The sequence below is a fragment of the Bubalus bubalis genome, chromosome 22 (assembly GCF_019923935.1).
Source record: "Bubalus bubalis isolate 160015118507 breed Murrah chromosome 22, NDDB_SH_1, whole genome shotgun sequence".
Lineage (NCBI taxonomy): Eukaryota > Metazoa > Chordata > Mammalia > Artiodactyla > Bovidae > Bubalus > Bubalus bubalis.
Window position 1 is genome coordinate 27,586,789 of NC_059178.1, and position 22,229 is coordinate 27,609,017.

The window sequence follows — 22,229 nt, forward strand, 5'->3', positions numbered from 1 at the left end:
GTAGCCAGACTTAGAATGAGAGAGCGCCCACGACGTGGCACAGCAGGGGTAGTGGGCGCCATGAATCTTGAAAGGGGGAGAGAGAGACACATGGTCAGACAAATGGCACAGAAATCATGCGGTGTCACTTTCGCCACCTTCTGCTAACCAAGGCAAATGTCCCCTCTGATTCAGGGGGGAAGAAAACAGACCTGCCTATTGATGGTCACTTGTTACTCATTGTCCTGTTGTCAGAGGAGCACTTGGGGTGGATATAGTCGGTGAGATTTTCTTTAGAAAATAATCTGTTACACCTTTCCTCCATCTTAAGTATACACTCAGTTTTCTAGGAATGTAACTGATGTAAAATCTTAAATCAGGTGTATATCTGTATTTCAGTATTAAAATCGATGAATTAAAAAACTGCTCATATAGTGATTTTTGCCATTATTAAAAAGTGCGATTTTTATGAAAATTTAAAATTCACTTTAGTAGCCTTGCATCAGATATGACAGTTGTTCAAAGTCTTTGTTGATAGGTTTTAAAATTTACCTTAAAATCTTAATGTGAGCCAGGATAATTTCTTTCTTAACTCTGTAGACTTTTGCTATTTGTGTTGGGAGATAATAATTACAAGAATATTTACAAAATTATGTTTTCAAAACGAACAGTTTAAGGAAAGGTTATATATTGGTTTAAATAAAAATATAGCAGATTCTTAGTAACCCTTGTGATTAGCCAGATTATGGATTCCTTGCTACTTAGGAAAAAAAAACAAAACAAAAGAAAACCCTCCTTATATGATTGAAAAACACCAAACAAATCCTTTCTCTGTACACATTTATACACCCCAAAAGGAAGAATAGATGCAAATTGCATTTGGCTTTCTGATTTATATTCTAAAAACACTAAAGCATGCAGTACCAGCGAATGCTGGTAGCTCTGAGTTGTGCAGCCATAAATTTGGTTTTTAATTTTAGTTTACAGTCTGTTAAGCTGGAGTCTAATCTTCTTTGAGCCTGTGGCAGATGATCACTTCCATGATTGAGGCAGTCAGAATTAATTAGCCGTAGGCTAGAATGGGAAGGGCCGGATGAGCTACCCTTGAGTAGGCCTGTCTCGAATGGCAGGTGTGTCCTCTGTTGCTATCGTGGAGTGAACACAATGAAAGGAACCCAGGGGATAGGTACAGCTCAGGGAAGCTATGAGCTTTGGGGAAAAACCAGAGATAAAATAGTAATTAGTGCATGGAGAGGGTGGGTAATTTGCTAAAATGAAGGTCATCCACACATGAATTAATTGATTATTCTCCATATGTAGTCTCTGGGAAATTGAGAAATTTGTTCTTTAATTTTTGTATAAAGTATTGATGTATTTGCCAAGGATATATGACAGCTTTGATCATTAAGTTAGAATTTGTTGACTAGTACATTTAATATATCTCTATTAAGGTTAAGTGCAGTCTAATTCCTTATATTTGCCTTTTTGCTCTAAATGCCTTTCTAAGTATGTTTGCCTCTGTTATATCACTTCAGCTTCACAATCTCTCTTTCCATATTGTCCTGGTCTGCTTGGGCTGCCATAACAATCTACCACAGACTGGGGGGTTTGTAAACAACAGGAATTGATTTCTCAGAGACTAGGTAGTCCGAGTTCAGAGTGGTGATGGCTAGTTCAGTTCCCTAGTGAGGGCTCATTCCTTCCAGTGTTCATTTCTCCCCACCCCATCACTCCCTCCCTTTTACATCTTAACCATCTCAGTGTAGGCACTTAATTTAGAATCTGGTTACCATCCTTATAGAGATTTTAAACTTGGATATAGACATGAGTTCAGTAGGGTTTTTCTCTTCTCCGGGAAGTAGCAGAAGTGTATGAGTTCTTGTTTAGTTACAGCGGTACTACTTTTGTATTATAGTTCTTGCATATTCTGCACATTCTCATTTTATTCTTAGAACATACCTTTCCTTTAAAGATCATATCACTTCCTCCAAAGGGAATGAGGTTCTGAGAACTAATAGGACTCATTTTTAATTTAATTATTGGAAATTTTTCTAAATTTATACAGAACATAGAGTATAATGAACCCCCGTGTTAACTGTTACCCAACTTCAAATGAGCAGTCTTGTTTCATCTCAGCTCACCGTACTTCCCCTCCTTCTCCACTGTGTATTTTGAAATAAATACTGTAGTTTTACATGTAAATATTTTAGTTAAAATGACTTCTGTGGACACAGAGAAAGCTGTTATTGACAGAGCCAGAATTTGATGTAGGAGGTGTCAGCAGCGGGCGTGACCATGCAGCCTGTCATGAAGTAGTGACACTGATGCACAGGCCACACATTGTTTAAAAACCCCTGGCTTTAATTTACGTGAACAAGTGATCTTAATGTAACAGAGTAGTAAAGGAGCAGTATTCCCTCGTCTTATTACCATACAGTGTCTTTGTAGGGGGTATTTTTGGTGGAGGTTGTTTTACCAAGTGCTTGTTTTCTTTTTCTAGCATTTATTACTTCTTTTTCCTTAAGGAAACAACAACAACAACAACAACAAACTCAGCTATGTTATTTCCCATTAAACTGGGAAGCAAAAAGTTGTCATTACCTAGGGATAAAAGCTTAAGTTAATTGACTGTTTCTGGTATTATGAGAATAAAACTGTCTTCTTCTTTGGAATTATTTACCTGGAGAATAGGTTTGTGTTACTCAAAAAGTTTTTAATGTGTTTGAAGTCTGAAACATCTCCTTGATGATAAAGGATTTTTCCTTCTCTCTCTGGATTGAACGTAAGTTTCAGGTTTGGATGAGAGCAAGGAAAGTGCTACTGAGAAGTGTTCTTACTAATGAAAAAAGAAGGAATAGAAAAGGTTTAGTTTGTAATTTGTACTCTTTAGAATATTTGCTGTTATCTTGAAACTATATGGTTCATTTGAAATATTGTTTCTTGCTTTATTGAGCTATTTTGTAAAATGCTGTGTTCCTATTTTTTCCCTCAGGGAATACTGTTCAAATAAACAGTACTTGAAATTAATGTCAGCATGCATCTCTGTTTTAACAGGCATCAAGCATGATGGAACCATGTGTGATACCTGCCGCCAGCAGCCGATCATTGGCATTCGGTGGAAGTGTGCGGAGTGTACAAATTACGACTTGTGCACCGTTTGTTATCATGGAGATAAACATCATTTAAGGCATCGCTTTTATAGAATTACCACACCAGGGAGTGAGCGGTATGGGAATCAATTTTTCTTTTCCAATTGCGATTCTTTGTTACATTTTTTGTACCATTCAGCCTTAAAAATAGGATTAGGAAATAGCTTCTGACAGCTGATTTAGTAGGAAGTAGCAGATACCAGGCTAGATGGGGACCAGGGCCACCACAGACGAGAAGAGAACTAGTGCAGCGGAGTTAGGTGCATTTTTCCAGGATAATCGGGGCTGTTTGTTCTCTTGTATAGAGACGTGGCCCTGCTCAGTGTTTGGATGTGCAAGGGTGGCCCAAGGAAGGCTGATGGTTTTCTCCGTATGCATTCTATCCTGTGAACACTAGGGCACAGTTATGGAATCAAGAGACATTTATTCAGACTATAGAGCTTTAAGACTGTACTTGGGTAAATCTGAAGATAAACAGGGCATGTTATTCTTAAAGCAGTTTACAGGTTAAGGGATTGTCATTGTTTGATCAGCAGTGATTATCATGTGATGTTTTGGACTGTATATAGAGATACATAAAAAGTGTCTTAGGAGCAAAGAGAGGAGTGTTGAGTGTGAGTGGGTGCAGAGTTTTCGCTGATGGAGTATTATTCTTAGGGAGCTGTGACTAATGCAGAAAAACGAGTCAAGTCGGTGAAGGGAGGCGGCAACAGGAGTAATAGAAAGATGGATTTTTATGTCATACTGTCCTGGTTCAAATCCTGGCCCTGCCATTTGTTGAGTCATTTTCTGCAAATTATTTAGTTTTGTCTCTTGCTTACAGTTTTTAAAGTTGGAGTGTAGTAAAGACATTTTGAAAATGAATAGAATAGTGAGATGAAAGTAGAATTTAAAAATCCCAGTTCTATTTGATTTTTTAGGAATGAGAAAGCTGTAGGAAAATAAGGGGTGGAAGGCTTTGGAGAACCATGCTTGTCTAGGTAGCTGCATGTATAATCTTTTTCAAGGTCCGTAGTCTTTTGTAGGTGTACACTGCTTTAGAGACAGTTTGGTGTAGATCAGATCCAGGCCACAGATGTATTTTGCTTGATTTGCTCTCAATTTTTGAGCAATTACTTACCTTGTAAAACCTGTGAAAGGTGAATTTCTGTGAAAGGTGATTTCACAGAAAGATCAATTTATGAATTCTAACTCCCCCTCTGCCCAGGCTGTCACCGCAGGGCCTGCATTTGTTCCTGGCAGCGGCTGGCTGAAGCCCAGGAGCATCTGTCCCCTTTAGACAAAGCGTCTTCTGGCGCTCACCAAAGTCCCTACCACTCCTTATTGTCTTCCTCTGCCCAAGGTCGAGTGCCATTCGTCATTTGCCATTGCCGTGGTGCCGTCTCTCTCAGGCCCTCGTTAGCAGTGCGTGCCTGGCAGTTGTTGGGTTTTGTATATGCCGTCTCTAAAGTAGTGACGAGTTGCAGTGATACCCTGCAGTGGTCAGACTGGATTCATGTGTTGATTCCATTCCATTTTAACTTTTGTGACCTTGGGCAACTTATAGATGCTTACCTCTTTGGGACTTTTTGTAAAATGAGTAATGTAATAAATAGTACCTTTATCTTAAGGTGGGTAACAGAGTTTGTATCTCTGTTTTTATGTATAGGAAAAGCTAAGTGAATATAAACTGTTGTTATTATTCCAACTACTAATGTCTTCATCAGCATACCTTAGGGAATGTGGAAAGTATTCCTGTTACTTGCTGTTATGGTGTTAACCAGAGCAAAGAAAAATCTTTTGTATTTTCAAAATAACCTTTTATATAGTTGTTATTTTAAAAAATAAATTGCCACCCATTACCAATTTTATTTTTATATAAAATTGAAAATAGATAATCTTCTTTTAGGGTTCTGTTAGAGTCTCGTAGAAAATCGAAGAAGATCACGGCCCGAGGGATCTTTGCAGGTGCCAGAGTGGTACGAGGAGTGGACTGGCAGTGGGAAGATCAGGACGGAGGGAATGGACGCAGGGGAAAGGTAAAGGTTGTTTCTGATTCGTCATGTTATTCTCGAATACTGTATATTCAGTAGATGTTAAAACTACTGTAATTGAATTTTGTGGCCCATTTTCTTTAAGGCCAATAATAGTTTCTTAAACTTTTTATTTTTTTTCCCCTGGGAAGAAAAACGATTGTTCCCTCTCTGCTGTACACGTTGGTGTTCAGTGAGAAGATTGGTGGGTAGAAAATTTTCTTTTCCACCTTTAGGCTTCACGTTGCTGTTTTGCTGTCCAGAATGCCTTTCTGAACATCCTTTTTGGGCCAGTCCTCCTTAAGCAGTATCTCATGCTCTTGGCTTTCTTGTTATTAACATTTCATGTGCATTTACTTGCTTTATGTTCCATTCCCTCACAGATGCGTTTCTGAGAGATCATAGGTAGAGTGGTCTGGGGGTCAATTACAGCAGTTATTCTGAAGGGAATTTTGTAGTCTCTTTAATGGGGTGGGATTACCAGAGATATCAGGGTAAGTGGGTTGTTGGTTTTGCTTATTTTGGATTTCGTGTTGCTTTTGCTGATGATGCAGTCGTTGATCAGTCAACAAATCCTGAACGTATGTTCTGGGTGTTTTGCTTGGTGTACTGAATGTGTTTTCAAATCCTGAATGTGTGTTCTGGGTGTTTTGCTTGGTGTACTGAAATTAATAGCATTTCCCTTTGAGACTTCAGCGTCAGTCCCTGTTCCACTGTTACCTTCTGTAAAATATTGTTCTTAGCATTAAGGAATGATGACTTTAAAGTCTGTGTCATCTGAGAAATTCTTCCTAGGGACTTGAAGGCCTCTTGTACTACTTGGTGCTATATAAATTCTTTTGAATTTAAGATTTTTAAACATTTGTCAAATAAAATGTTTTCCAAATTCAGAGTATTGCTGTATTGATTTCATTTTTAAATGATAAGGTCTAATGTTTAACGTTTGGAAGTCAGATAAATATTTTAGTCTTTTATCTTTTAAGTACTTTGATTTTTATTAGGAAGCAATGCTTTTTAAGAAAAACTTTAGTAAATATTTACTGACCACATAGGTGCAGGACTGCAAGGAGATCCAACCAGTCCATTCTAAAAGAGATCAGTCCTGGGTGTTCACTGGAAGGACTGATGCTAAAGCTGAAACTCCAATACTTTGGCCACCTCATGAGAGGAGTTGACTCATTGGAAAAGACTCTGATGCTGGGAGGGATTGGGGGCAGGAGGAGAAGGGGACCACAGAGGATGAGATGGCTGGATGGCATCACCGACTCGATGGACATGAGTTTGGGTGAACTCCGGGCATTGATGACGGACAGGGAGGCCTGGTGTGCTGCGGTTCATGGGGTCGCAAAGAGTCGTACACGACTGAGCGACTGAACTGAACTGAATTAGGTGCAAGATTCTGTTCCAGGCGTGAAGGTTGTAGGAATTAACAGAAAAGACAAGGCTCCTACTCTTCGGAGACCTGTGTTCTCATTAGAGGAGATGGAGAACCAGAATTCAAATCTAAGTTCTGTGGCCAGCAGCGTTAGTGTCACCTGACAGCTTGTTACAAGCATGCTAGGTAATAGGTCACCTTCCTCCTAGACTTTCTAAATTAGAATCTTCATGTTAATAAGATACCTAAGTCACTCAAGTGCACATTAAAGTTTGAGAAGCACATTTCTTTCTTTCTTTTTTTTTTGTATTGGGGTATAGCCAGTTAACAACGTTGTGAAAGTTTCAGGTGGATGGCAAAGGGACTCAGCCATATATATACATGTATCCATTCTCCAAATTCTCTTCCCATCCAGGCTGCCACATAACATTGAGCAGAGTTCCCTGTGCTGTGCTATACAGCAGGTCCATGTTGGTTATCTGTTTGAAATACAGCAGAGTGTACATGTCCATCCCAAACTCCCTAACTATCCCTCATCTCCCCTCCCCACCTGCACCCTGGGCAACCATAAGGAGAAGCACGTTTCTAGAAGCAACACTGGACCACAGACCAGTGTGAGTTTGGGGAAGACACCATCTGTGGCTGAATGGAGTGCTATGGGGGCATGCTTGGCAAGCCAGTGGCAGAGCAGAGGTATCCCTTGGGGGGTGGGCACAGGGACAGCCTTGTCCCAGTGCAGAGGGTCTTGGTGAGTGGAACTCAGGCTGGATGTAACCCTCTGCTTTCCTCTTTGGCAAGGCCTTTTGTGCAGTAAACAGCTTCTGCAGTCGTTTACAGCAATCCTGTGTCACATAGGGTGTATAAAACATATGTTGAAGCTTGAAGAATAGTAGTGAAATTTTAAAAAGTAAATTTTATTCCTACTCTACGGATTAAAAAAAGAGTGTTACGAATACCTGTAAAAGCCTTCTGTTTACTCTTTCCCAGCTGCAAAGCCCTGCAAGGTAACTAATTCTTCCTGTCATTATTCCCTTGTTTGTCTTTATTACTGTATGACTTAGTGCTCTGTATTACAACATTTAGGATTTAAGTTTTTGAGAAACCAAGTAGCAAGCAGAAATCGAGCCTTTGTAAAGACCGAGCAGAATTGTGCTTTTAGACGAAAGCTTCTAGGGAGAAGATAAACTGAATTTAGTCTCTGGATAATGGCATCCCTGGGAGCTTGTAAGAGTCTTTCTGGGGTAGTCAGTAGACACAGTCATTAGTAGGTCCTGGAAAACACGGGGCTCAGCACGGTCAGGACACCAGGAAGGGCAGAAGTATGGACCGCGTGCTGTACACCGGACAGGAATGTAGTCAGAGGGCATGTGTTGTTTGCTTCCAAGCTTACCATGATACACCTCAAAGTTTTAGGAATAAGGCAAAGCAGAATATTCTGTTGAGTGGGATGAGAAACCTCAGCTGGTTTAGGTGGCAGGGAATGGGGGAATGCAGGGGAGAGTGGGAACCTCATCATTACATAGTCCAATAAGCCAAGTTCAGTTGAGAATTTGGGTCTGGCTCACTCAGGCAGTGTGTCCTTAGGTCGATAAATTGATATGATGGCAGTGGACATCTTGGTAATGAAAGCCTTCAGCATGTCTGGCCTGTGAGTCACGTGGCTGCAGTCAGATTGCCCTTGACACCTGGTACCCAGCAGGCATCTTGGCAAGCCTCTGATGGATGCCTTTGTCTCTTTCCTGGCTGGATCTTCTGTTTTCTGTATCCCATTACATCATCTTCCGTAGTTACTCTTCCTTTTGATGGAGTACACGTCCTAGTAATGTTTTTTGAAAGAGTGCATGAGAAGTAAATTTTTTAATACTTTCATTCTAGAAAGTGGTTTAGCTTTATATTCTTCCTCACACTTAATTATGTGGTCAGAGGGTTAAAAAAAACTGTTTTTCATCACCTTTTCAAAAGCAGTTGCTGCTAAAGCCTGAAGCCACGTAAATGGCACTTTTCGGGATTTGTGTTATATTGACGCTTCTTAGGTGGAATACAGAGTAGCAATTTTGAAGCTTTGAGTCATCAGTGTTACATTTTTGGTTTGTTGATTTAATACTTGTTACATTTTAGGAACAAAAAGAAAAATGAAACCATCTTGCACATATGACTCTGAGTGAGGGAACTTAATGTAATAGGAAGTCTTCAGGGTAACATTATTTAAGCACGTGTTTGAAATGCAATATAATTTTTGTCTGACTCTTTCTGACCCTGTGTGTGAATGAATAAAGTTTTTAATTCCCCCTTTTCTTTCATGGCTGGCGTCTCTCTCCCAGTCCGCTGGTGTAACCCACATGAAGGTGGTAGTGTATTCTTATCTTTTTTCCTTGGGGTTCAGGATTCCCCATTCTCATTACTATGTGTTCTCAACTGTAGGGTTAGTTTGAGCCACATTAAGGGATAGATACCACATTGGGCTGATGTGTTAGTACTGATACCGCCTATGGCCTATCACATGCCTGCATGTGCCGTGGTTTTTTCATGGTGACAACAGTGTTAACACAAAAATAAGCAGGTCAAGTGCAGGCTTTGACAGACATGATGTAAGGATAGCATAGAAATGTGTAGTATGGTCTTAACTATCTGTGTTAGTATTTCAAGACTGTTTTCATTTTACAAATGCTTTGAATATATGTTAATTGCTTCATACACATACACTAGATATATTTTCTTCTTTTTAAAAAACTTTATTATGGAGAATTTCAAACATACACCAGAATGGAAAGCATAATATAACACATACCTGTGCACCCAACATCCAACTTAAGAATTTATCAGTGTTTTAAAAACTGCCATTTATTTGTTGAAGAAATCAAGTTCTTTGTATTTTTCTGACTGATTCTTTATGGTATTGTTTAACGTGTTCTTCTAACTGTTGTATTTCTCATAACTTGTTAGATGTAGAGAAATGAGTAGATTCAGGGTCAAGTTTATTTTGGCAAGAGTACCTCACTTCTGGTGTGTGTACTTAGATCGCACATGAAGAAGGCCTGTAAAATCTTGATTATCCTATTAGTGGTGTTAAGATTGATCAGTGCAGATCTTGTCAGTTTGATCTTTACAGAATTTCTCAGAGACCTTCTACCTAATGGTTTTAGTAGCCATTCCACACATATTTATTAATCAGAATCGAAAGTAAGAAATTAATGAAGTTATTTTCTTATGCTTTCCACTTTATTTCCTCCTTGATAAACTGAATCACATTCACAAATGAAGTGATTTCATTTAGTGATTCACAGTTTGAGTAATGAACTTGCTTATGTTCCAAGTAATTTGAAATTTAGGATGAATTCGATTTAAACAAAATTTGTTTTTTAAAAGTTGATCAAATGCTTTTTTGTCCCTCTCATAAAAGCACAGGCTTATTTCATCTAACACTGCATTTGTAAAAATAAATGAAATAGAATCTGACTGTATTATAATCAAAAGCGATTTTTCTTTCCTACAAATTGCATGTTTTACTTGAGAATGTTAGAAACTCTTGCTTTTGAAGATTGTACAGTGGTTAGTTGTGAAAATCATAAAACAGAGCATGGCAGCCATGGACTCCACAGTCAGAATGGTAGTTACCTCTGTTAGGAGGCAGGGGGGTGGCGTTGATGAGAGGCATGCAGGGGACTCTAAAAGTACTGGTAATTTTCTTTTTCTTAGTCTAATGTTCATTTCATTTTTTAATTATTTTTTAAAGTTTGTGTTAGATTTTTATAACATAATTTATTTTAAAATTATAAAGAATACTTATTTACTAATGCTTTGAAATATTATTCAAGTATTTAATCAAGTCCTAAGCATAAAAACTTTTTATCTCACAAAAGCACTGTAAAATACGTGGCATGCAAAATTGTTTCTTTAGCACAGGGTGAAAATGAAGCGGTCATTATGTGTCTTATTTGAAATAGTAGTCTGTTTTTAAGGGCATACCTTAAAGATTACGCTCAGTATCAGCCTGGCATTCTGAGAAACTATGAAGGGTGGTTGGTAAGTGTCAAGATGGAGAGAGTCATGAGTTGCACACGTACAGCCTCCCTGTCTGGGCTGTAGACTGGTTCACTTGAAAACCCCCAAGTTCAGTGCGCACTGTGTGTCGTTTTTGTGTAGTTGATTCTTGGCCCTAAATCAATAGCAACTCCAGTTTTTGTTTTTTTTTTTTTAAATATTGACTGCTCTAACGAATCCGTCTGGTCTGGTGGCATGTGGGGCCTGGAGGTGGTGTCTGGGTTTCTGTTGTAGTCGGGGCGTTTTAGCTTGGATGGCCTGCTTTTCAGGGCAGCTGAGGGGCACTGCTGGAGGAACCAGATCTCTCAGGCCTTCTTTAAACACGACCTTTGAGCCTGTGCTCATCCGCATTCAGCTGACCAGAGAGCTGGGTTATCTTGAATTGTTCTGGGTATTTGGTCAAAGATTTTACATTTTGTATCAAAAAATAGGTTTAAAAGAATAACACTGCTGTTAGAAGGAACCCTTTAAGAGTACAGATTTTAAATTTTGACTTGAATTATGTGTTTGCTGATAATCCATCACTGTAATCACCAAGCCTCTCAATATAAAATTTCTGCAGTAGTTTTAGGGACTTCCCTGGTGGTCCAGTAGTTAGGACTCCATGCTCTCTCTCACTGCTCTGGCCTCAGGTTCAATTCCTGGTCCAGTAAACTGAGATACTGCAAGCCATGCAGCATGGCCAAAAATAAATAAATAAATAAAGTTTCTATAGTGCTTTAAGAAATAACCTTATAATATTCTGGAAAAATATCTCTAATTCAACTATATGTTAGAAGTGACATATATTTGGCAAGTAAGTGTTTTTCATGATCCTGTTACACAGGATTGTAACTGAAGTAATTTTAAAGATTTAAATATAATTAAAAGAATTAGCCTCTTCTCTCTTCTTAAAGATTTTTTTTCCCTCAAAAATTTCCCTTAGGTAACAGAGATCCAAGACTGGAGTGCATCAAGCCCGCATAGCGCAGCCTACGTTCTCTGGGATAATGGTGCTAAGAACCTGTACAGAGTTGGCTTTGAGGGCATGGTAAGTGTAAGAACCATAAAAGATGAAAATATTGGATGGGTGAAAGAAAGGAAATTAAAAATAGCCCTTATTGTAATCTTTCATTTTTTGTTGTGTCATTTCCTTTTATCATAATACAGCCATCTGAATCATGAGTATGCAGTAGGAAGGAACATCTGTAAAGTGAGAATTTAATATAATAGGTGTTAACATTATTTTTAAGGCGTTTTTTCCCTGTATTTTTAAAGTATACTGTTGATAATTGAACATGACTGACCTAGAAACATTACTCAAGTGCTTAAGGAGTAGTATTTATATATTGGTTGATTCTCATTCTTTTTTGATGGCTGAGTAGCACTCCTTGTATGGTTATGCCATTGTTTATGAAATTTCTGTTGATGGGTGTCTGGGTTGGTTTTTTGTTTTTGTTTTTCATTGTTGCAAGCACTGTTTCAGTGACATATATCCTTGTGCATATGTCTTTGTACATTTATGGGTGTATTTTCTTAAGATAGATTCCTAGAAGTAGAATTGCTAGGTTAAAGTACCATATTAAAACAGCTTGACCCATGACTCTTTGGCTAGGATTGAACTAAATGTGAAATCCAGTGGCAAAGGAGGCTGTAACTAACAGAGAGTTGGATTGTGTATGTGTGTGTGTGTGTGTGTGTGTGTGTGTGTAAAGGAGCTCATTTTCTTAATATAGTAAGTATATATTGGTCACTTTATACATATGTGTGTGTGTGTGTGTGTGTGTGTGTGTGTGTGTGTGTATATATGCTAAGTCACTTCAGTTGTGTCCGACTCTATGCGACCCCATGACGGCAGCCCACCAGGCTCCCCTGTCCCTGGGATTCTCCAGGCAAGAACACTGGAGTGGGTTGCCATTTCCTTCTCCAATATATATATATAAAATGAGTTGGTGCCTACCTTGTATATCTCATAAAATTGATTAGAAAGATCAAATGAGTTGACCTCTTTTTGGTAAAAGAATGGAATGTATTTTAAATGGAATGTATTATGTAATTTTTAAATACAAGATTTTTGTTTTAGTTCTTTTTTTCCAACATGTGTTTTTGAAAATATTTCAGTGGTAAAGATCCAGACGTTTTAATTTTGAACTATAAAGGAAAGCGTAAAGTATGACATATCTGAAGATCAGGTTTATAGTTGTTGATGGGTGTTTGTGAAAGCAGTGTTTAGTGTGGTTATTAACCCAGAGCTACTTCTGCTGAGGATATGTTCTGAATGAACATTTTTGCCTATTTTAGGTATTGAGCTATACTTGAAGCTTTCAAGGGTGATTTTTTTGGTTTCTTTTCTTTGTAGTCTGATCTGAAGTGTGTCCAGGATGCCAAAGGAGGTTCTTTCTACAGAGATCATTGTCCTGTGCTAGGTGAGTTAGCAGATGAGAACATTTCTAAATAATGGGTCAGAGTTCATGGAATCAGAAAAGCGTTTCAACTGGGCTTTAAGAAAATTAGTTATCATTAAAGATTTTTAAAGGCATGCTCTTGGTTGTGTTTGGTTTTAAAAGCATTTGTTCTTTTTTAATGATTTATTTAGTCTCTGAAAGAGTTGTCATGTCTTGCTAAATTGATACATCATTTATAGGGCATACAATACTGTATGAAACTTTTTTGTTTTAATCATGAGCTTGTTGAAAAATTTTGTGTTGTATTACCATACTTATACATACTTTGCTGAGAATAAGACCTAACAATTTAATATTTATAAATTCCTTAGAATTTAATTCCTTTGAAAATATAACAGCTCCAAGATTAAGATAATACGATAAATATAATGTATGATTAAAATAAAGAACAAGAAAACCAAAACTACTTTCGTTTTATAGATTCTTCATTGTTGCTACAATGAACATTTGCCACATTCTTCCGATTAAGCCTTTAGGCTCTTCTGATTTAGCGGGTTTGGTGTGAACTCTGTGTTCTTTTCAAATCATTTGTTTTCCCTTATTGCCCCCAAGTGCTGTTTTCTTGCAGCATACCTTAATTTTTTAGAAAAAAAGGAGAATATGAAAGAAAATCTTACGGTTTTGATGAGAGATGAGATCATCTGTCTTGCATTCAGAAACATTCTTCTTTTGTATTTGGGCTTTACAAGAAAAGTGTAGAATCAACATACACATTTAGGATCCCTCAGCATAGTGTTTGATGATCATGCATCCTTTGTCCCAGAAGTAGCTTTGAAAATAATCTTGGAAATGGGCTTTTAAAATATTTAAAAATGCTCTTGAGGCAAAAATCACAAAAACCATTTGGTAAATAATAATAGTAAGCACTTCAGAGGAAACAAAATTCCAGTAGTCTCTTTTGTATTCTTTAGTTAGCTATCCTGACTCTTCAACAGGTCATCCAGTTCTGCGAAAGGTGAATATTACCAATGCCCAGAGCTTTGTGTTCTGATAGTCAGTGTCTTGTCATCTATAGATGCTGCTCCTCTTCAGTCATTGTTATAAATCATTACTTTATTTCTTCTTTTGAGTCTGTTTGTTTTCTTTTCTTTCTTTTTTAAGGCTGTATAATTCTAGATTTTTATACTCACATTTTATTCTCAAAACATTTTAAGATTAGATAGTAACTGAAACTCAACTGTCTGGGGCTTTTTTTTTTTTTAATTTGAAACAGTGCAGTTGCCTGTTGTTGCTGTGGTTTTCCTTGTCCTTGGTCACCTCCCGCTGCAATTACAGGTGAGCAGAATGGCAACAGGAATCCTGGTGGACTGCAGATTGGTGACCTGGTCAACATAGATCTTGACCTTGAAATTGTACAGTCTTTGCAGCACGGTCATGGCGGATGGACTGATGGCATGTTTGAGACCTTGACTACAACTGGAACAGTTTGTGGCATTGATGAAGATCATGACATTGTAGTACAGTATCCAAGCGGCAATAGGTTGGTTGTATTTCTTAATTTTCAGTAATGGCAAGTGAAATTTGTCTACAGAGGAACTCTGAGCCTACAAAAAGCAAATAATGTGACATCACAAAGACTTCTTACAGCTAACTTCTTCAGTAGTAGAAGAAAATCCAGAATACCTTGGTAAAGTGGAAGGAAGCAAGTAAGAACTCTGTGTGTGTGTGTGTGTGTGTGTGTGTGTGAATATTCTGTGCACTTTTTTCTCCCTTTAGTGAGCAGAATACATTGTATCAGTATTGTGTCCAAGTGTAGCTAAAAAGTTGTCTGTTCCTGGTGGACTGTATCAATCTACCCTGAATGAACAGGGTAATAACAGTGAACTCCTCTGGTCCCTGTCTCGTGTTGTCTCATGGTGACACAGCTCTACCTTGCCACACGCTCATCGGTATCAGCAACACAGCACCGTGTGCATTTAGTCATTTCTATAACCTTCCTTACACACCATCCTTCCACGCTCCTTGTCTTCCTCTTCTCTGGATAACTCCAGTGCCTCTGTAAATACTGAATATATGCCTGCCTCCTCTCTCCAGCTGCCCTCCCTGGTACATGCATACAATATTTGTCTGTTTAAGCCTCCTGTTATCCACTAAAATGGTTATTTATTTGATCTCTAGGTTTCAAGTTTCTTGGAGACTGGGCCTGTGCCTTTTATTTGTTTATCCCTAGGGGCCAGAATGTATCCAGTTTACTAATATGTTTATAGTATTTTAGAGAAAAAATAATAGTTAATTGTCATATCTGTATTACTGCCATGTACTTAAAGAAACTAACTCTCCAAGTTTCTTTAGGGGAGGGTTTATATATAGAATAAGAAAAATAAACAAATTGCTAACCAAAGTATAGAATTAGCTCTAATTGTGTTCAGATCTGGAGAATATACGTGATCATATCAAGAGATGCACAAAAAACATTTGACAAAATCCAATATCCTTCATGGTAAAAATACTAAATAAACTAAGAAAAGAAGGGAACTTCTTCAGTCTGATAAAGGGCATCTCTGAAATCCTACAGTGAACAGCATCCTCAGTGGTAAAAGACTGAATGCTTTCTGCTTTAAGATCAGGAACAAAACAAGAATGTCTGCTCTCCCTGCTTTTATTCCATCTTGTCCTAGAGGGTCAAGCTGTGGCAGTTAGGCAAGAAAAAGAAACAGGAGGGAGAAGAAAGAGAAAGAAGTAGTTAAGCCATCTCTGTTCACATATGATGTGATCTCATGCATAGAAAAATCTAAGGAATCAACAAAAATGTTAGAAGTAATAAATGAATTCAGCATAGTCATGGGATATAATATTAATATAGAAAAATAATATAAAAAGTGTATTTCTCTACACTACAAAGAACAACCTGAAAATGAAAATAAGAAAACAATTCTGTTTATAATAGCATCAAAGAATAAAATACTTAAGAATAAATTTAGCCCAGGAAGTACAAGATGTGTACACTGAAGACTATAAAACATTATTAAAGAAATTAAAGATGACCTAAATGAATGGAAAGATGTTTCATGTTTATGGATCAGAAGACCTATTATTGTTTAGATGGTGCATTCGTTTCCTAGAATTGCCACAAATTACCACAGAGTGGCTTAAAACAGCAGAAGTTTCTTCTTTGACAATCCTGGAGGCTAAAAGTCAAGGTGTTGGGGAGACTGAGTCCTTCTGGAGGCTGAGGAGAGTCTGCCCCGCGCCTCTCTCCTGGCTGCTGACGGTTGCTGTGACCCTTGGTGTTCCTTGGCTGGCCGGTGCGCCACTTGTTTCTCTGCCTCTGGCACTTGGCCTTGTCCCCTGGGAGTCTGTCTGTCCCTATGTCTTCACATGACCTTCTTCTTTTTTGGGGTGAGACACACATTTTATTTTTAAATTCATTCAAATTAATCCCTGGTTAGTCAAGTTCAGAATCAAAGATGATCTGATTCTTAGAGCCACGTAAACTGTCCTCCGGCCCACTATTTTCTTTTCATCAAGCCAACACTTGTAGCTTAGCCATCCATGAGGAAAAAACCCTAAGGAGGCATAGAAGAAAGTTAATTGAGCTCATGGAAATTCTGAAATCTTTTACATAGAAAATTATGAAAAGATGGTTGTATATGACCTTTTAATGACACCAGTCATTGGATTTAGGGCAAAGGATTTAAAAAGACATTTTTTAACAGAAGATATTAATGTTGCTCAGTTGTATCCGACTTATGCAACCCCATGGACTGAAGCCCACCAGGCTCCTCTGGCCCATGGGATTTTTTCAGGCAAGAATACGGGAGTGGGTTGTTATTTCCTTCTCCAGGAGATTTTCCAAACCCAGGGATTGAACCCTGGCCCAGGCAGATTCATTACCATCTGAGCTACCAGGGAAGCTTCTTACAGAAGGTACAGAAATGGTCAATGAGTGCATTGCATTAGTCTGCTAGGGCTGCCTTAACAAAATATCACAGACCAGTGGCTTAAACAACAGATGTTTATTTATTTATTCTTTTTTTTACTGTTCTGGAGGTTAGAAATCCAAGATCAGGGTGCCATCAGGGTAGGTTTCTGGTGAGACCTCCTCTGGGCTTGGAGAGGATTGCTTTCTCATTGTCCTCACATGGCACCTCGCCTTTATGACATCATTTAACCTTACTTTTCTCCCTAAGGGCCCTGTCTCCAAATACAGTTACATAGAAGCCATAGAGCTTTACCATGTGAAATTTGGAGGGACACAATTCATTCTGTATCACCCTTGAAGAGATGCAGGAGATTATTAGTTACTAACATTATTAGTTCACAACCACAATGAGATACCACTTCACATGCTAGAATGGTTAGAATAGAAAGGTAGGATAATTACCAGTGTTGTTGAGGGTATAGAGAAATTGGAACCACGCCCTCCTACATTAATGATAAGTAGGTGAAGTGGTCTAGATGCTTTGGAAAACAGTAGTTTCTCAAAATGTTAAATATAGAGTTAACATATGACCCAATATGTCCACTTCCAGGTTTATATCCAAAAAAATTACAATGTGCCCACACCAAAATCTATATACGGATGTTTGCAGAAGCATTATTCATAACAGCCAACATGTGAAAATAAGCCAAATGTGTATTGACTCCTGAATGGATAAGCAAGTTGTGGTATATCCACCCAATGGAACATTTTATTTGGCTATAAAAAGGGATGGAGTACTGACATATGCTGCAACATAGATAAATCTTGAAAAAATTTGTTGAGTGAAAGAAGCCTGTCACAAACAGTCACATACTATCTTATTTTATTTATGGAAAATGTCTAAAATAAGGAAATTCATAGAAACAGAAAGTATATTACTGGTTGTTAGAGGCTGGGAAGAGAGAGTTGATTTCACAGTGACTGCTGATTGTTATGGGGGTATCTTTTTGTGATGATGAAAATAAAATTATTATAGTGGTGGTTGGTTATACAACTGAATATACTAAAGCCACTGATTTATACACGTTAAATGAGTGAATTGTATGGTATGTGAATTACATCTCAATAAAGAAGGGAAAAAAATCTTAATTTAAGTTCAGAATAGTGTGTATTAACACATGTTGTCTTAAATGGCCTCTTATTTGGAAATGGTAAATTAACACAGATGAGGATTATTACTTGCAGAATTCGTCCTTGGTCCAAATTCTCTTGGGTACTAGTGTTATTAGTAACATAACACTTGACTTTTAGAGAAAAAAATTTTTTATTCTTTAAGAACAGTTTATTAAGTACTTATCCTGTATTAGGGCCCATGATTAGTGTTAGAATTACAGAGACAGTTAAGACATGGTCCTCTACTTTGAAGAAGTTTCCCTTTAAATTTGGATAGATAAAGTCAGAAATAGCTGCATTGAAATGTTTTAAGTAGTTGTGAGAAGTGAATATTCAGGCTGTTCTGAAGCTACAAAAGAAGAGTGATCATTTCAGCTGGGCAAATTAGCTCTCTGTTAAAACCATCACTCAGCATATTAATAGAAGATCTGCATTCCATATACAATGGAATATTAACCATGGTGTCTAGTGGCGTGCAGAATGGTGATCCAGGTGTGTTTGTGTGCAATGGAACTTTCACTGTACACGTTTCTGACATGTTTTAATCTTTAACAACGAGTGTGTATTACTTTTATAACAATTTTTAAAGCATGCAAGCGATAATAAATCTAGACAAAAGGGTATCATACTAGTATGGTAAGATTATGGATGACTCTTCTCTCAAATTTGTGTAATAAATTCTAAAAAGAAATACAGATCATTCAAGATATAATTGTAAAGGATTGCTTTACACTTTGGATGTGTTATAATGCTTTTCTCCCTCCAGTGGTTAACTGTGAATGTTGTGCTGAAGTTAAGTAAACGTACCGATTTTGAATTTTGGCTTTGGTTTTTAGGTGGACCTTTAACCCTGCTGTTCTCACTAAAGCAAACATTGTCCGAAGTGGGGATGCTGCGCAGGGTGCAGAGGGAGGCACCTCTCAGTTTCAAGTGGGTGATCTTGTGCAAGTTTGTTATGATCTGGAGAGAATTAAACTTCTACAGAGAGGACATGGAGAATGGGCAGAAGCTATGCTCCCAGTAAGTGTATATTAAGTCCTTTGGGAGTCAGAACTATAGCTTGCTTACGTAGTTTTGAAAAGCTTTGATGACTTTAATTTTAGAAACTATAAATTAGCTTAATCCTTTGAGAATTGTACTCTTCACTGGCAGCTTAACATCTGTATGCCTTTTATTTTCTAAATTTACTTCAGTTAGAGTAACTTTGTTGTTGTTGTTTAGTTTCTGAATTTACTATTTTTATTGAAGGGTGATTGCTTCATAGAATTTTGTTGTTTTCTATTAAATCTCAACATGATCAGCCATAGGTATACATATATCTCCTCCCTCCTGAACTTCCCTCCCATCTCCCACCCCTTCCCACCCCTATAGATTGATACAGAGCCCTGTTTAAGTTTCCTGAGACATATAGCAAATTCCTGTTGGCTATCCATTTTACATATGGTAATGTAAATTTCCATGTTACTCTTTCCATACATCTCACCCTCTCCTCTCCTCTCCCCACGTCCATAAGTCCATTCTCTATGTCTGTTTAGTTGGTAGGTTGTATCCAACTCTTTGTGACTCCATGGACTGTAGCCCACCAGGCTCCTCTGTCTGTGGGATTCTCCAGGGAAAAATATAGGTAGCCTTTCCCTTCTCCAGGGGATCTTCCCTGACCCAGGGATTGAATTCGGGTCTCCTGCATTGGCAGGTGTAGTTGTTACTGCTAAGCCACCAGGGAAGCCCTTAGATAAGCCTGGGAAGATCCATAGAGGGCTATAGTTAATATATGATAGATAAATCTAATTTGATAGAGCCTTTAGTGGAGAATGTAAGGTTAAGGTGAGACAAAGAGGCTTCCTGATCCTTCACCCCAGAATGACAGTGACTTTCATGCTTCTGTCTTGAAATTAGGCTTGATTCCAAAAAGGATTTAAACATGGATATAAGCTTTGAGCCCTTTTTGGTTTAAGTTTTTTTTTTTTTAAGAAATCAGATTTTCTTTAGTTACAAGTTTTCTAGAGGTATCTTAAAAGGTTACTTTTTTGAATAAGATTGTCATGATAATTTTTATATTCTTGTGGAAGTGTAATAGTTTTATTAAAATATTTTTTAAAGATACTCTATAAAGTTTGTGGCTAGTAAATAACCTATTTGAATATGATTGTTCTTTAAAAGTTTTTAAAATTAGGAATCAAGTAAAATGAATACTTCAAACATGTAAAAACTGATGATTGATTTCTATAATGTAAACTTGGAAACATAAATCTAATCTTGTTTTTAAGACTTTAGGTAAAGTTGGCCGAGTACAGCAGATTTATTCAGACAGTGATTTAAAGGTGGAAGTATGTGGAACATCTTGGACATATAATCCAGCGGCAGTTTCCAAGGTGGCGTCCGCGGGATCAGCCATTAGCAACGCGTCTGGTGGTATGTTCTCTTTTGTGTTTCTTTAAAAGCAATGTGGTTTACGTTAGAACCTTTCCTCATTTCCCAGTTCTGGTACACAGATAATGTTGTATGTAATCTTAATTTTCTCTCAGATCACATTACCTCACTTGTATATTAACTACCTTTTCAGTTCAGTTCAGTTGCTCAGTCGTGTCCGACTCTTTTCGACCCCATGAATCGCAGCATGCCAGGCCACCCTGTCCATCACCAACTCCCGGAGTTTACCCAAACTCATGTGCATCAAGTCGGTGATGCCATCCAGCCATCTCATCCTCTGTCGTCCCCTTCTCCGCCTGCCCCCAATCCCTCCCAGCATCAGGGTCTTTTCCAGTAAGTCAACCCTTCACATGAGGTGGCCAAAGTACTGGAGTTTCAGCTTCAGCATTAGTCCTTCCAATGAACACCCAGGACTGATCTCCTTTAGGATGGACTGGTTGGATCTCCTTGCAGTCCAAGGGACTCTCAAGAGTCTTCTCCAACACCACAGTTGAAAAGCATCAATTCTTTGGTGCTCAGCTTTCTTCACAGTCCAACTCTCACATCCATACATGACCACTGGAAAAACGTTTTAAACTTGTGTTAAATGTCTCTCTCTCTCTCTCTTTTTTTTTTTAATATGATGAACCACCTTTGCACTGGCTGAGGTATACCCTGTGAAAATTCCATAAACATGTTCTTTTTCTCGGATATATCAAGGGCTTCTCCATGTCAAAGAGGAGATACCTGAAATTCAGCATGCTACTCTTTAGTCAGAACATTTGTTTTCTGCCACAGAACCATCACTTTCTTTGACTGCCTTATTTATTTTTTTAATTTCCAATATTATTGCTAGCAGATGGCTTTCTTTCAGATATTTTTATGTATCAGCCATACCTTTCTCTTGTCATTTTATGAGAGGTATTGTACAGGCCACAGTGGGTAGAGAGAGCTGTGCCGAGATGTGAGTATGCTGGATGCTTGGGTAGACTCAGGCCCAGAGCTTTTCTTCTTGTGATCCAGCTGTATATCCACACTCAGTTCATTAGACAACTGGTTACAACTCACTGTACGAATATAGCTGACATCCAGAAGAGAAGATGGAGCCATAACTGTGCACAGTATGAAAGTAAAGGAAAACGTTGGCTGGCCTCCAGCTTTATTCTGTACTGCCTCTACTTCCTCTGCTTGTGTCTCTTCTTTCCTGCTGTAATTTGCTAATGTGTTTGAGGTTAAATCAGGTGGTGTTTATTTTTACCTTGTGGTTAGATAGCATCACAGTAGGCTGACTTTTATCAGGCTGGCCCAAAATTTCATCCATAACATCTTACAGAAAAACCCAAATGAACTTTTTGGCCAACCCATTACATATTGAAAGAGTGAAAAATTGTTAATATCCTTTTCTCAAATAATGTTGGTTTGGTGTTGGGCCTCACTTTGTGACTTCTTTCCTTTCCAATAAGTAGATCCTAGAGTTAAGGAGAACTGGGTAGATTCTCTACTGATCAATGCTATTTGGAGAAAAAAAAAAAAAGCCTTATGAAAGGTTTATATAAGCACATATCTGGTTCTTTCTTGTTTTAGTCAGAACCAGTCAGTTGGCACCTTTGAAGTATTTTATTTGAATATTTTCAACTGAAAATTGGTTTGTCCCTAAAATATTTCCCCAGAGACTATAGAGATTATATTGCTTTTGTATCATAATCACTGATTTGTTGCATTGAGGTCTGAGAGCAGTAAGATACGCTCAAGACCTGAAAGGCAATTTGTATCATTATGATACTC

At 38.0% G+C, this 22,229-nt stretch overlaps 1 protein-coding gene across 1 annotated transcript in view; it reads left to right on the top strand.

Annotated features, from left to right (window-relative positions):
- The first annotated feature begins 3,033 nt into the window (after nucleotides 1–3,033).
- Nucleotides 3,034–22,229, top strand: part of MIB1 (MIB E3 ubiquitin protein ligase 1) — a 76,319-nt gene continuing 57,123 nt past the window's right edge. The window contains exons 1-7 of the mRNA XM_045164070.1: nucleotides 3,034–3,205; nucleotides 5,017–5,146; nucleotides 11,482–11,586; nucleotides 12,895–12,961; nucleotides 14,276–14,480; nucleotides 18,872–19,055; nucleotides 20,303–20,447. Coding sequence (XP_045020005.1) covers nucleotides 3,054–3,205; nucleotides 5,017–5,146; nucleotides 11,482–11,586; nucleotides 12,895–12,961; nucleotides 14,276–14,480; nucleotides 18,872–19,055; nucleotides 20,303–20,447 — 988 coding nt within the window. The 5' untranslated portion in view covers nucleotides 3,034–3,053. The remainder of the gene's footprint in view (nucleotides 3,206–5,016; nucleotides 5,147–11,481; nucleotides 11,587–12,894; nucleotides 12,962–14,275; nucleotides 14,481–18,871; nucleotides 19,056–20,302; nucleotides 20,448–22,229) is intronic.